Below are 15,983 nucleotides of genomic sequence, written 5' to 3' on the forward strand. Positions count from 1 at the left end.
TTCAAGTATTCTTGGCTTCCTGTTTCTTAAACTACCTCCATCCATGAGTCGGACACGACTGAGTGACTGAACTGAACTGAATTGATCTATGAGCCATGCAGACCTCTTTTATTTTCAGTATAATCCAAGAAGGTCAAGGATAATGAAGGGCCAAGCTGATTAAAAATAAATTCCCCTCTAAAATTCACTTCTGTGTACAAAAATACCATAGAGACACTTCAGCAAGCAAGTTAGTCCTGGATCACTAAAAAGTTGGTACTAAACACTGAAATAAACCCATCTTCACCCTAAAGCTGTATACAGTGGTTTGGGACTTTCCTTGCGTCATGAAAATGAAGGGAGTGTTAGCTTCCTTGTGCAATGATTACTCATGAGGGTTAGAACTTATAAGAAGGCCAGATTTTTTAATGTTTTCCACCAGATTTGCTTAAAAGTGATTCGCCCACACACACACCCAGGAACTGATAAGATTATTTCTGCAGAGCAAATAAAGGGAAAGATATGAGAAATTAACAAGAACGTGCTGAGGAAACACAGATGACTATGAGCAAAGTCAAATAAGCAATTTTTAAAATTATCATTTTACTTTTTCACTTAAAATGCTTGCTACAGAAAACTATAAATATACTGTCCATTCAAGACATAATTCTGGTTCCATTTTTTTCTGACCAGGCTTTTTTTTCCCCCTGTAATGTGATCTCATCATCTCCTTATCTTTTAGGGTATCTTGACTAGCTCTAAATTCGACATCCCAATTTCTAGACTCATTATCCATTTCCGGTCACAGAACCACACATCTGCGGGGATTCACAGTGATTGACTGGCTCATTGTCCTCATTTAAGAGAGAGGATTGAAACTCAGAAGCAAAGTAATTTCCCTAAAACTACTGTTCAGTGGTAGCATCAGGACAAAAACCGAAGTTTTCAGTTTCTCAGTAAAATTCTCCTTTTCAATTCTACTGGGCTCAAAAAATATTAACTTAATTGGCCTTTTCCCAACAGAAGTTGTTTGTCATCCAAAGGAGCAGAGGTCAGTGTTGCCCTGTGATTTTTATACAGCCTGAAATGAAGTGACCTCTCAATGTAAAGCAATCCCTTGTTTTCCCATATGGGCTGAAATAACATATCTGGCCACCTTAAATAAATCAACTTTTAGGGATATATATAAGATAATTCAAATGTCATTGTCAATTTAATTCAGTAAGTTACATATTTTTAAATAACAATATAACATTAATTTAGAGAAAAATTAGAGACATTATTTTTTAAATTATTACACCATTTTGCTTTCCATAAGTTATTTGAAACTCAGCTTTTAAAAGGGTGACTTTATAATGCTGCCATAAATGCTGGAAATTCACATAGCAGTAGGACAGTTAATTCTTATTTCATCCTCCAAAGATGTATTCATGATTTTCCACAACCTAACCACATACTGTATTGCTTTTTAAAGGCTTATTCAAAAGCTTGTTTTCAGCAATATGTCCAGAATATTTAGTAGACCTTGTTAAATTTTCTGGTGCCCCTTTAAACCTGCTCTAGCCTATTTCAAGACCAGTGCTGACTAAAATAATAATTGTCTATCCCCCAAAAAAGTCAGTTGTTCAAAAAACAAGAACTGAGAGCACCCAAGAACATGACCTTTATAACGATTCAAATACAAGATGACTCTTTTCAGAGTACAAGTCTGAGGATAAAGACTTCACTCCACATGCAGGCATTAAGGGTATTTTCAACCAGACATAAGGCTGATATGCCCACAGGAAAGAACAAAGTCAGCAACTCTGCAGACCAACAGATCATCTTTATCAACACCAAAAACCAAATTAAAAAAAAAAAAAAACTCAACAAAAGGACCTATTGTTTACTTTCGTAAATTAGAATCAATACAGCAGACATACCTAAATCCACGAGGATAGCATGCTGCTGAGCCGTGAGCTGTTTTAAAAGCTCTTTATAGGATATGTCGGGAGGTTGTTGTTTATTAGGCAATCTGTGTCTCAGACGATATTGCAAAGCTAGGAACTGCCAGATTTCTCCTCGTCGACTTTTGGGAACACCTGCAATCAAAGAGATAAGAAAGCAAGGCCTTGAAGACTGGAATGATGTTGCTAAATCACAACTGATTAACTATAATGCAGCCATACTACCACATACACACAGCCATACATACACGTGTCCTGTGTGCCAGGCTACAACCACACAGTGTGCAAGCATATTTTGCCAAGTTTAATCCTCTAGCTGCTGCCTTACAAAAGAAAACCCTCAAATAATGAGGAAATAATGGCAATATTAACAAGAATACCAGCCACTACTGATTGAGAACCTAATACAACATGTATTGAGGAGGTGTAGCTTTTGAGCCTGAGAAGGCAATGGCACCCCACTCTAGTACTCTTGCCTGGAAAATCCCATGGATGGAGGAGCCTGGAAGGCTGCAGTCCATGGGGTCGCTAAGAGTCAGACACGACTGAGAGACTTCACTTTCACTTTTCACTTTCATGCATCAGAGAAGGAAATGGCAACCCACTCCAGTGTTCTTGCCTGGAGAATCCCAGGGACGGGGGAGCCTGGTGGGCTGCCGTCTATGGGGTCACAGAGTCGGACACGACTGAAGCCACTTAGCAGCAGCAGCAGCTTTTGAGCATTGCAATTACAGAAACTGCACCTCAACTATTCACAGGTGCTCAGAAAATAACTTAATGAGACAGGTAATTACTACTATCTATACTTTACAGGTGGCAAAGCTGAGGCGGAAAGAGGCTACGTCACTTCCCAGGTCTTCATAGCTAGTGCAGTTGAGAATCCAAACTCTAGTTTCAGAGGCCAAATTGTAAAATACTGAAATGTATGACTGCTTATTTTCACCTTTTATTTGGTTTAAAGCTAGTAACAAATGCTAATATTCATACTCTGATTTCTAAATATCTGTCATTAAAAAGTAACTTTGTAAAAGAGAATTAAATAGCATTTTTACGGTCCACAAAAGAATGAAATAAAATGATAAATACAATACAAAGGGAGTGCTCCAGAACGTCACTCAGCCTTCGAGAAGAAAGGAGCTAGGCTATATAACGCTTCATTCATGTATAATGAAATAGTAATTCCAGTGTGCTTGAAAACCAAAACAAGCAATTCAAAGTATGTTAAAACTATGTTTTTTATGCTAAGGGACATGAAGTAAAGCACTGGGAGGGACATAATTCAATTCTCTGCAGGAAAGGTAATTTTATTTCACTGCTTTCAGTCCAAAAAGACTAGATATGGGATAGGTTCCTGAGATCTAGCTGGGTAGAGGAAGGTTTAACGGCACTAATCTTTTTGGGATGCAATGTCACAGTCTGCAGAAGCTGAAAGTATTCTTGCCCAAAAACTACACCACAGGCTCCTGAACATGAATTATAAGGTCCTCCACAGGGTATGCCTTGAAACTACTATTTTTAGTTCCATTACCTCCCACTCCCTGCCATATTAAGTATACACTAAGTATTCACATACTCAAGAAGCTTATGGTTATTTCCAGACCTCCAGTTTCTTGTTTCTACTGTTACCTTTATGGAATTCCAAGCTTCTCCAGTTGATCGCCTAGTATATCTCCATTTGTCTTTAAGGAATGAGCCTGTATGTCATTCTTCTGCAGAAACTCTCCCTAACATCTCTAGGAGTAAGACTCCTTTCTCACATACTATGTGACTCGGACTGTAACATTAGCATATTGGATTAGAGTTAGTGCTATACTGTATGTCTGTCTAGTTTCCTCACTTAGACGGTGAACTCCCTGAGAATAATCAGCATATTTTCATCTCTGAATGATGAAATCCAAGAATATACCTTGATACTTAGATATTTGTTGAATGAATGAATGATCTTACATAAAAAGTCATTTTTAGAGGGTAACTTTCATTAGCCCATTAAATGGATCACTGTTAAGGAGAGGGCTGTTATGTTAACCATCCAATAACAATTTCAAAAAGGAAATTCACCTCATTTATTTTTGGCTGTGTCGGGTCTTCATTGCTGCATGCAGGCTTTCTCTAGCTGCAGCGAGAAAACAGTTGTTTTCTCTTTGTTGCAGTGTGTCCACTTCTCACTGTGGCAGCTACTCTTGCTGCAGAGCACTGGCTCTACAGCGTGGGCTCAGCAGTTGTGGTGCCTGGGCTTAGTCGCCCCACAGAATGTAAAATCTTCCCGGACTAGGGAACACATCTGTGCTCCTGCACTGGCAGGCAGATTCTTAACCACCGGACCACCAGAGAAGTCTGGTAATTCACCTTAGTTAAATATTTATAGAGCATCTAACATATAGCAGAGAATAGAGCATGGCATTGAAGAAACCTCATCATTGAGAGTTGAATAAATCCATTCTCAGGAAAATTAGTCTCATTCATTCATTTAGTAAATAACATGTAAGATGCTGTCTTGGGTGCTAGGAGTGTAGGGGGGCAGTGAGAAAACGTTTAACAGATAAACACGTAGATACAAAATTATAAACTATGGTAAGCACAATTAAAGGGAAAAAATCATGAGAAAGAATAACAAAGCAAAACTATTTTATTTGGGGTTGGGGGGTGGGACATTCTGAGGAAATGGTATTTAAACTGACTGCTGAGGGAGAACAGGATTCTCCAGGCTCGGAGTGTAGGCAGCAATCACTTTGGCAAGAATGTATGGAGGCCCTGAGAGGGGCAGAGAAAGGGGGCACAGAGGAGGAGTGAGAAGAACATGTGATGGAAAGAAGGGGAGCCGGGAAATGGGGAGAAGGTAGAGAGGACAGAAGAGGGAGGGAAGGGAGCATCTAATCAAGAAAGAGCTGGGGAGATCTCCCTGGTGGTCCAGTGTTAAGAATCCACCTGCCAATGCAGGAGACGTGGGTTGGATCCCTGGTCCGGGAAGACCCCACATGCTGAGAGGTAACCAAGTCCGTGTGCCACAACTACTGATGCCCAGGACCCTGGAGCCCATGCTCTCCAACGGGAAGCCGTAGCAATGAGAAACCCACGCACTGCAATTAAAGAACAGTCCCTGCTCACCACAACTAGAGAAAGCCCGTGCACAGCAATGAAGACCCCAGTGCAACCAAAACTAAATAAAGAAAAATTATTTTTTGAAAAGACTAAGGATTAATATGAAAAGCAAAAACTTAAAGCTTTAAAAAATATAGAATATCTTTATTTTAAAAAAAAGGAAGAAATAAAGAAATGGCCTGTGTCATACCAGGATGCAGATTAGTTAGCATCTTCAAAGCACAGGCTACAAGGTAGGGAAAGGTAGAAAGTGAGGTGAGAAATGAAAGGAGAGATCAAGGAGAGCTGTGGGCACAGTGCTAAGAAGTTTCAACTCTGTTTTATACGAAATGGGAAGATGAGCACCTCTAAAACATCTCTGCAAGTCATACCGAAGAACAGTGTGATCTACATCTCACACACATTTGATTAGCCACTATTTTGTCTCCCAAACAGTGCATTCAGTAGAAATCTTTGGGATGTCCATATCTTCAAGGAAAAAGAACATGTACCAGGTTTGCAAACACAGCATCTTACAAAATTAACCTTAATTTTAACTTAATTATGTAACAGTTTCACATTATCATAGGCTTTTAAGATTCATGGTCAAGTTAACTTGGGATCTTTATTTTATGCCCAGCAGGTCATAGAGATTCTCATTTTAATATATTGAATCTGAGTCACAGAAACCACAAGTAAGCAATTCACACGTTAGTTTTAACTTTAAATTTAAGAAGTTTAAATGTCAGTCATTTTATATGACAAAGCGGCAGTGTAATATAAGGCTGAATAAAAGCAATGTTTCAAAAATAAATAAAAGAAAAAATAGATGGTAGGACAACTGATTGCTAGCTAATAATATAGATTTGTTTAAACACATACATGTAGGTGAACATATATATATATATATAAATACTTCTGAGCAAATAATGGGAACGAGTCAAGTTTATAAGTTCGAGATATTTTTATGGATACGATTAAAGATTTGTACTAACGCACATGCTCTTTCCTTAGTAAGTGATAACTCTTCAGTTGAAAACAGCTGACTGAAGAGGCAGGAAACTGTAGAAAACGTGCCTGCTATCTCCTCAGGGATAGGACTTCCGTTAGCACCATGTTCCTACCAACATAGTCACTAACTACAGGAGGAAACAAACTACTTTCCTTTTTTTATAGGAAACGACAAAGAGAAAATTATGCTTAAGCTGGATGAGTCAAAACAATCTCTGAAACTTTAAAAAAAAAAAAAAAGATGATTAAGATGATCCAGAATACCTTCTTTAAGAGAAGTATGAATATCTTCCATATCGCATCTGATTTTAGCTCTGCAGTTTAACAACTTCTTATCCCAGATTGTTAAGACCTCCTTCTGACATGCACCAACTTCTTCATAATCCAATTTAACTTTTCTGGACTGCAGTTCATCTCTGCTTGCTAAGAAAGAAAGAGTTTCCGTTAAGACTATTACGTTTTAAAACACAGAATTTGTAATGTTTTATTGCCTTTGTAAAACCTCAGCATATGACTTTTAGGAATCAACCACTAACATTTTCTCAAAATGAAAATTTTTGTAAAAAATGAAAGATACATTAAAAGTTCTCAAATTTTGAGTCATTTCATGTATTAAAAAAAAAAGACACAGGAATAACTTCTAAGGAGGTTTTACTCTATATCTTACAGATGACAAATTTCCTAGACATAAAAAACAAACCATGTTTTCCAGGCTAGAAATTTCAAATATTTGACAAATGTGATAGATAACTACAAAAGTGACAGTTTGTTAATACCATTAAAATGTTAATATTTTATATCCTATATCTATGAGAAAATAATGCCTCAGGCTAACCCTGATTTGATAAATATTTGATCATGATAGCCTGATACATTTTTATAATTATTTCCAGAGTTACCCACACTGTCTTTAGCCACGCAGACACTAGGTTACATATTCCTGTGTCCATTTTTAATCATCTTTAAGAGGAAAGTCCATTTCACTGAAGTTAACATTTTCATTTTTCAAAATAATACAAAATTTTCTCTGACTTGATTATCTAAAATCTAAGCCCAGAGTTCATTAAAAGAAATGTTTATAAAAGCAACCAGTATCTACACCTCAGCTTTATCTTGAAGAATTGATTCCAAAAGGGGAGAAGGGTGAAAAGACATGGAAGCATATTTCTTCTCTCTCATTAGGACCACATGGAACAGAAGCTCTAAGTGTAATCTGTAATCACTGAAGCTCCAGGGCCCAGCCAGCTTACCTCCTGCAACACAAATCTCTGTCAGGCATCCAAAGTCCTCGACGGCACAAAAATAGCAGAATGAGTATTACTCTTTACTTATTGTTGAAGCCATTTCAAAAGAATTAAACCATCTTATAATAGACTACTATTCTGGCAGGGCAGTAAAAATTTCTGCTTAAAAGTCCACACATAATCAAAAGATAAATCAAACTATCAAAAATTCCTCCTAGATACCACTAGATGGCTTTCTAGCATAGTTTAGTTTTGCTTTTCAATATCTGCCAAAAAACTGATGCTTTTGAACTCTGATACTGAAGAAGACTTTTGAGAGTCCCTTGGACAGCAAGGACATCAAACCAGTCAATCCTAAAGGAAATCAACCCTGAATATTCATTGGAAGGACTGGTGCTGAAGCTGAAGCTCTAATACTTTGGCCACGTGATGCAAATAGCTGACTCATTGGAAAAGACCTTGATGCTAGGAAAGACTGAAGGCAGAAGGAGAAGAGGGCAACAGAGGATGAGATGGTTAGATGGCACCACCGATTCAATGAACACGAACTTGGGCAAATTCTGAGAGACAGTGAGGGACAGGGAAGCCTGGGGTGCTGCAAAGAGTCAGATATGACTTGGCAACTGAACTGCAACAATTTGTTTTATATTTCTCTAGGATTATCATAGAGAAAGCTAATAATTAACATAATCCTACATATAACTTTACTAATTATATTTTTCATAATGGATGAAGCATAATATTTCCTCAGATTTTTTTTTTCTCCAACCTGCTCTGGATCATTATTCATTTAAAATAATAATAACCATCATCTACACCCTGAGTAAGAATAGTAAGTAAGTAAGAATAGCTAAGTAAGAATAGTTAATATCTGCCCTGGTTAACCAGGCAAGAACAAAAGAACTATGAAAAAATGCTTATCCGTTGGCTAACATTTGTAATATGTTAAGCTATTTTTTTTCGTCTTTGTTACTTAAGTACAGAAATAAAAACAGAACTGACAAAGGTTTCTGATCATATATTCTAAATGTCACCTCTTCTTTTATTCTGTCAACTTATACAGCCATATATAATACACAGAATATGCAGTCATTTATAGTAAAACATTCCATTTCTTTATATTAACTATATATTTGAGAAATACAATATGGTGTACTGGGAAAAAGCCTAAAAACTGTGGTAAATAAACTGGAATTTTCATACTTGTTTGCCAGTATAACACTGTTTGACCTTAGGTTAATTTTCTTAGCATCCCCAAGCCAGTCACTAACTCAGCTACAGAATGAAAAATGGAACTAAGTAATCTCTAAGGCCATTTCCAGTTCAAACAGTCTATGATTCTAAAATTATCCATTAATATTTAATATAATGCTCTACTGCACATACTCCTGTTAATGAAATCCAATTTCATGCTTTAAAAGTTTTAAGAAAATGATAACCATCTTTTTTCAACCTCTTCTTCTGTTTATGAGTTAGTTTAAGATATAATCAACTACAAAAAACATAAATTCCTTTCAAAATCTATGGAAGCTTGAGTGGGCATATCATTTATCACATCAAACTTTTAAAAGCTATGTTAATAACAATTAATTGCTCTTTTAATTTGAAAGAAAAGATTTGTTTCCTAAAGATATTTAAAAGTCTTATAAACTTTTCATTCTGCTAAGAATATAGTATTAAGCAAAAATAAATTGTGCCCTAGCAAACTAAAAAGTAAAAAATTTAGTTGAACAATAGATGTAGTAAGAGGAATCTTTAGATGGTGAACACAGAAATGTGAATACCTGCCTATACTAAAAGAAGCTTCATTGAAAGACAACATAATAAAAGCAAGTCAGAGAAAAACCTAGATTATAATTTTCCAATAATCTTAAAAGTCAAAGGCCTACATAAGCTAAGCCATTCATTTTTAAATGTGAAAAAAGGCCCTTTATATTAAGTGATTTGCCCAAGATAAGGGCTTTAATACATGTTTCAGATTTTGGTACTGTCTACACATCTCCCTGTGTGTGATTCTATCAGTACTGGGGTAAATGACATCATTATTTCAGAGTCTGGAAAACACATTCTAATGCATTTGGTATTCATAAATTTAATAGTCAAGCACTATGAATAGTACAATAGCTGCTATAAACTGTCCAATTAAAATTTTAATGACTTCAATATGGTTTTTAAATAGAAAATTCATAAAATAGTAACAAAACATAGCACTTTTGATTTGTTAATAGATGATTAGTTGTATTGGATACAATATAATTTATTTGAAATAGGAATATTTCTCATATTATGAATACAACTGACCTGAAGTTTGAAAATCATATTTGAAGAGAATTTACTTTTTCATGTTTAAGTCTTTTTTAAATTATACACAAAGATGTTAAACTTCCAGTCATATTAAAGCCACTGACTTCATATTATATACATTCTATTACCTTCTATCACACAAATATACTCAAAAGGCATCTGATGTTTTAAATCTATCAAACACAAATACAGATTTCTTAGGCTAACCTTTCCCCTGTCATGACCACCTCAAGAACTAGAAAGTAACAATTTTCATCAGTAGCTATTCTAGTAAAAGTGTGTATACAGATGGAGAATGAGTGTAGGGGGGAGTATTAACAAACTACACCTTTAAATTACGGTATCATATCATGCCCTTTGGCCCCGTTTGAATAGCTAACCTTCAAGTTTCTGGTTTTCTTTTTCCATTCGAAGCAACAGGATCTGCTGGTGTATAGCTTTTCTCCACAAACACCTCAGTTCCTCCGACTTGTTTCTCTCTTCACCCTTTTCTGGGTCATCTTCATCAGACATGAATATCATCAGAGGTTGCTCCTCCATGGTTGGAGCGAGAGGGGACAGTGGCAGCAGCTCACTCCTGTCCAGGCCATCTACAGAGAAGAAAACAGTGAGAGGCATTCCAAAGTCAGAAGCCAGGCCACACACGTCCTCTCTGGACTTGACGCTCTCTCCTCCTGTGTTGCGCCTTTAAAGCCGTACACAAAGCTGCCCTCCCAGTAAACTGTCAGTTTCTGGAACTAATGATGTGAGTCAATTCACTAGACTGAATTCCCCTTTCAGATTTCCCTCTCTGCTGAAATGAAAGCATGGATGATGTCACTACTTCTTCTTTCTGCACAAAATGACCTATAAGATAGGTGCTCCAAAATGAACTGGCCTTTCCCCAGGGTTCAACACTTCTGCAATCGACAACATCTATGTATATTCTGAGTGTGCAAAACAAAACAAAATAAAAAACAACTGAGTGACTCTGGGCACAGCCTGGCTCAGAACTCTCTGCTCACTCCTGAAACAAGGGACTCAGTCGTGTCCGATTCTTTGCAACTTCATGGACTGTAGCCCTCCAGGCTCCTCTGTCCATGAGATTTTCCAGGCAAGAATACTGGAGTGGGTTGCTATTCCCTTCTCCAGGGGATCTTCCTGACCCAGGGACTGAACCCATGTCTCCTGAGTTGGCAGGTGGATTCTTTATCCCTGAGCCACCCAGGAAGCCCCTGCAACACTATTCCCCAGTTTCCAGAGTTCATTCTCACCCTCATTCCAGGCCATCATTTGCACTGTTGGCCAATTTATTTTCCTATTAACAAACATGATTCTGTGTCTTAAAACATTTCAGTGGTTGCATATATCCCAAAGTCCAAACTCCCGGGAATAGCACATTGATCGCTTTAGACTTTAGCCTCAATCTTTCCAACCTCTTGTCTCCATCCTCCATCCTCTGCCCTCACGATGCTGATTTTCTCATGACTCCCTGACCCACAAAGTCCTCTGCAATGACTCTAGTGTTTTTCTGGTCCCTTTTCTCAAAAGATGTCTCCCAGCAATGAGTTTAAATAAAATACTTAACTTTTTTTGAAAAACATTCTCTGACCACCCCAGCAGAGTTAATTTTGCCTCTAGAAACGTTGTTTTCTTGGGTTGTTTTCTTTATTAATTGACCTCTTCCCTAAATGGCAGCCCACTCCAGTACTCTTGCCTGGAAAATCCCATGGACAGAGGAGCCTGGTAGGCTATAGCCCGTGGGGTCGCAAAGAGTCGGACACAACTGAGCAACATCACTTCACTACTCTTATTATTTACTTCCTTAATAATTTTTTAAAAATCTTACTGTATGAATTTAAAACTTTTTGCTTTCTTGGTTTTAGAACTGCCCTCTAAATACCACTCAATTTTGACACATAGGGATCCAATCATATTTTCTTCCTTCTTGTTTCTAGGAAAACAGTTTTCCGTTTCTAAACACATGACATTTTTTAGTTACCCTCTAATTCTTCCTCTTCCTTTCCTCCTTTCCTTCCTTTCTTCCTTCTGCAGTGTGATCAGAGGATATAGTATGAATAATCAAGATTATCTAGAATTCATTTAAAAATCTTTACAGCCAATTACATAAATAATTTTTACAACTATTCCATGTGTGCTGAAAATAAATAAATTTTCTCTATAGGTGACAAGGTTCTATACAAATATCAGATCAAGCTTGTTCAATTGTGTTTCTCAAATATTATCTATGTTTAATTTCTCTAGATTTAATTTTCAGAGAGGAGTATGTTAAAATCTCCCATGAAAGTTATTTATTCCTTTCTCTCTCAAATTCTCTTTAGTGTTATTTTAGTATTCTCATCATTGTTAAATCTTTCTGTTCCTTGTTACACTTACTTCACCCCCTTGTATATTTCGCTTTAATTTCTTATAGGTCTAATATGGAAAGAGAGCTGCAGGAGCTCTCTGCTGGCTGATGTCTACGGAGCGTACCTACATCCACTTCTTTATCGTTCAGTGTTTCTATGTGACTTTATGTGTGACTCGTAAAAAATGCTGCTTTTCCAAAAATAAAAAGATCTCTGACTTCTTTTCTATCACTACTCTAGTTCCCTCTGCATGATGAAGTAAGCCCCCAAACAGGTTTTGGAAATTCATTCATTCCTTCCTTCCTTCCTTCCTTCATTCAACAGCATTCACTGTATGTCTAACAGGTTCTAATGATACGTGACTATCTCGATATCCACTAGCTCGGATGTAAAATAGAGACGTTACTTCTCTACCGTAATCACTTAATTCTCTTTGTACAAAAAGCACCCCTTCCATTTCTGAGTCTACGATAGTAGTGAGGGGTAAGTGACTGGCGAACGAACCCTGCTGCATCGCTGAGGGAGATTTCCTCATGGGCGAAGCAACCCTGAGGAAGATGCGCTGCCGCCAGGAAACTCGGCGAGGAGTGACGGGGGTTCCTCCAGCGTTTAGGGACTCATTGCTGCAGGTGGACGAGGTCCTTTTTCTCCCCTCTCCATCACTGTGGAAAGCACAGAAATAGATAACTTGTAAAGGAAACCGCGTAACGTGATCTTTCATAACAAAATGGTAGCACAGGCCATTCACAAGTTCTACCAGGGGCAAGCACAAGCCACAGGCAACATGGAGCGATGCATCGCGAGGCACACGGATCACCCAGGCCATGACATCCTGGGACAGGTGCAGTCCAGGCACAGCCCACCTATCAGAAGCTCACCTGTTTCTACTCTTTCCATAGGAGCCAACCATTCCAAGTTCTATCCTGAGCAATAGGAGCGCTTATACAGAGGAGCAAAGGCTGCTTAACTAATGACCTCATCATTTGCTGAAAGAATTTTAATAAGTAGTATATTATAACATTGTAAATACTTTATTAAAAGATCATAAAGAGCTTTTCTTATAGCTTTTATAGAACGGACTGATAAAATAGCTTCTAGTTGCCTGTAACTATTACAATTCATCTCTAAGTATTAACCACCAATAGTTGGATCATGATAGAAAGTAACCTGAAGACAGACAGGACAGTCAACCTTGGGATTACTGCTAAGTGATACTAAAGAAAAAAGTGTGGCCAAATCAACTGGATAGGTTGCATTTTAAAATACTAAACAGATTTCTTTAGAGCAGGACTTCTTAGAGACCATAATATGCAGGCATGCACTGTGACTCACCAAAGGCAAATAGTATACAGAAATTCCCTAACTTGCTTTAATTATTTGACCCCAGAATCACCTTCCTTAACTTTCTTAGGGGAGCAGGGGTGAGGTAGGCAGTTGGGGATGTCACATCTTTCTACCTTAATGCTTGGTAATATGAACATACAGTAATGCTGGTCTGCTCTAAGAATTTCATTTTCTAGAAAAGAGTACTCTAAATTCTGCTGGGGCTATCTGCAGGAAAAGGTCATTTTTTTTTAGAAGGTCATTATGACTCAAACTTAACTTTTGAGACCAATTATGTTAGCAGCTGAAACACCATGCAATAACTGTTGCCACTCATGGTGGTGGGAATATTTTGCTGTTTTACATTTTAAAGTCTCTGAGCTTCCTAAGAGAATGATGAACAATATTTGCATGTGGTGATTCCAACAAGTGAAGGTGCGAAATTTCTGATGGAACCAAGCAGTGTTAGTGCAGAAATGAAACTCAGCTAGAAAAGCCACCACCTCACTAACATACTCAGAGGAACTCCCTAAGGCTGAGACAATCAGAATTCAGAAAACCCAGTCAGCCCTTGTCTGTAGTATTTGTATTTACTTTGCATATCCATACTCAACAGTTATCAGGTCATTCAGTTGTTTCTAATCTTGATCTATCTTTCTAGATTAGGTAAATTAAGGTTAGGAAAAAGACATACTTTTGAGCTACTTCACAGACAGCAAGTGACATGCAAGTGACATGATACTTCAGAAAGTAGCTGACGCACATCCCAGTAGAGTCAAGCCCATTTTGTTATGTATCCTGGATAATGTTATAACCTTAATTTGTGTCCACAGTTCACCACTCTCTGTAATACCGACTGGATATGACCACCTTTACTTCCCCTTTGGAAAGCCTTAATTCAATATTTTCCTTTTGGGAACTATAATTCATTCTTTATAATAGCTATATCCTAAAAAACATTCTTAACCGACCCTGTATCTTCATTTGTATAACACTATTTGTATAACTGTTTGGCAGTTATGTGTTAAATGCCCAACTCAAGGATGTATTTCTAGCTCCTAGTATAGCAACTGGTAATTAATGGTAAGCACTCAACCAAAGGGGTTTCCCTGGTGGCTCAGTGGTAAAGAACCCACCTGCCAATCAAGAGACACGGGTTCAATCTCTGGGGCAGGAAGACCCCGTGGAGAAGGAAATGGCAAACCACTCCTGTATTCTTGCCTGGTAATTTTATGGACAAAGGAGCTTGGCGTGCCATGGTCCACAAGGTCACAAAGAATTGGACATGACTTAGCAACTGAACAACAAACTCAACAAATATCTGTGGAATACATTGATATTGCTGTTGTTGTTCAGTTACTCGGTAGTCTCCAGCTCTTTGTGACCCCATGGACTGGTCTTCACTATCTCCCGGAGTTTAATCAAACTCATGTTGGCTTGGCTTGTCAGGAATAAATTCCTTGACAGGTCAGGAATAAATAAAAGATCTACCTTCTTAAAATCTTTTGTTGATAGTCATGATTTTCAAGTTTTTCTGGCAAAAAGTTCTAATAGCTTCATTTCCCAAAAGCACAGACTAAGGTGTCAATGGTAGGTACTAACAATGACAATACATAATAAAAAACATAAGGCATTTTTTTTCCAGATAGTAACACATTGACCTAAGAGTATCCAATTTATAAGTTAATCCTAGGAAGCTAAGTGACTTATGTAAAAGCAACAATTTCAATGCCTCACGGGATAAGTGTTCAATAAATAGTAATTTCTTTTAATGCTTAGTATATATAATAACAAAATTAGAATAAACCAAAGCAAAGGGATTCTGAAACTTTTGTATTTTAATGCTGGAATTAAAAAGATCTTTTCAAATTCAGTGTTAATAACATAGCAAGTGTCTGGGTAGTACTAAAAGTACAATTGTGAAGAACTCATGTCATTTTCATTATTGTCTGTAAAATATACAATTTTGGGGGAATAGGTTATAAAACTGGTGCATAATGTACCCTTATATCAGCTCGCTTATTTGAAAATTTCATAATATCTAAAACTTAAAATCCTAAAAACTTAAAATGTGCCAGGCACTCTTCAAGGCATTTCATAAGTATGAACTCATTTCAACCTCACAGCAACTTTATGGGGTAGATGGTATTACAATTCCTGTTTTTAGTGAGAAAACTGAGGCAGAAAGAAGCTAAGTCATTTGCCCACAGTCTCAGGGATATAGTGGGGGAGTCAGGATTCAAACCCGGGCAATCCAGGATCCAGGCACTTAGGCTTTGTAGTTTACTATGTCAAGGTAAACACCCTTTGCATTAGTTCAGACAAAGCCGTATTGGTTCATAAAGATAAAGCTGTCGGGACTCCCAGGTTCCCCTGTATTTCTAGGGTAAAAAATCAGTTTGTAATTAGCATTAAGTCTTCAGGTCAGTACTTCTCTTTCCTTTTTTTTTTAATGGAATAATGTCATTTTACATTATTACAGAGTATTATTATATTATGTGTTCATTTATGTAAAATGTCTCACTTCGTTTTCTTTTGAAACCACTGGATTTCAAAATGTAAACACTTTTTTATTTTAAAATAGGAGGATCAAATAGAAAACACATTAATATATATACCAACATATATTCGAGAAGGAAATGGCAACCTACTCCAGTATTCTTGCCTGAGAAATCCCATAGACAGAGGATCCCGGTAGGTCATGGGATCGCAAAAGAGTTGGACACAACTAATCCACTAAACAATAACAA

The 15,983-nt window shown here is 37.3% G+C and overlaps 1 protein-coding gene across 6 annotated transcripts in view; it reads right to left on the reverse strand.

Moving 5' to 3' along the window:
• TBC1D4 (TBC1 domain family member 4) overlaps window positions 1–15,983 on the reverse strand; it is a 210,086-nt gene that overhangs the window by 20,527 nt on the left and 173,576 nt on the right. For all 6 annotated transcript variants that reach the window (XM_086329973.1, XM_086329971.1, XM_086329974.1 and 3 more), the window contains 4 exons: window positions 12,415–12,572; window positions 9,943–10,152; window positions 6,279–6,437; window positions 1,902–2,060 (listed from right to left, as the gene is read on the reverse strand). In XM_086329973.1, coding sequence (XP_086186099.1) covers window positions 1,902–2,060; window positions 6,279–6,437; window positions 9,943–10,152; window positions 12,415–12,572 — 686 coding nt within the window. The remainder of the gene's footprint in view (window positions 1–1,901; window positions 2,061–6,278; window positions 6,438–9,942; window positions 10,153–12,414; window positions 12,573–15,983) is intronic.

This window comes from Bos grunniens, chromosome 12, assembly GCF_055505025.1.
Source record: "Bos grunniens cultivar Pamir isolate PY7600 chromosome 12, Bosgru_T2T1.0, whole genome shotgun sequence".
In the NCBI taxonomy this organism is placed as follows: domain Eukaryota; kingdom Metazoa; phylum Chordata; class Mammalia; order Artiodactyla; family Bovidae; genus Bos; species Bos grunniens.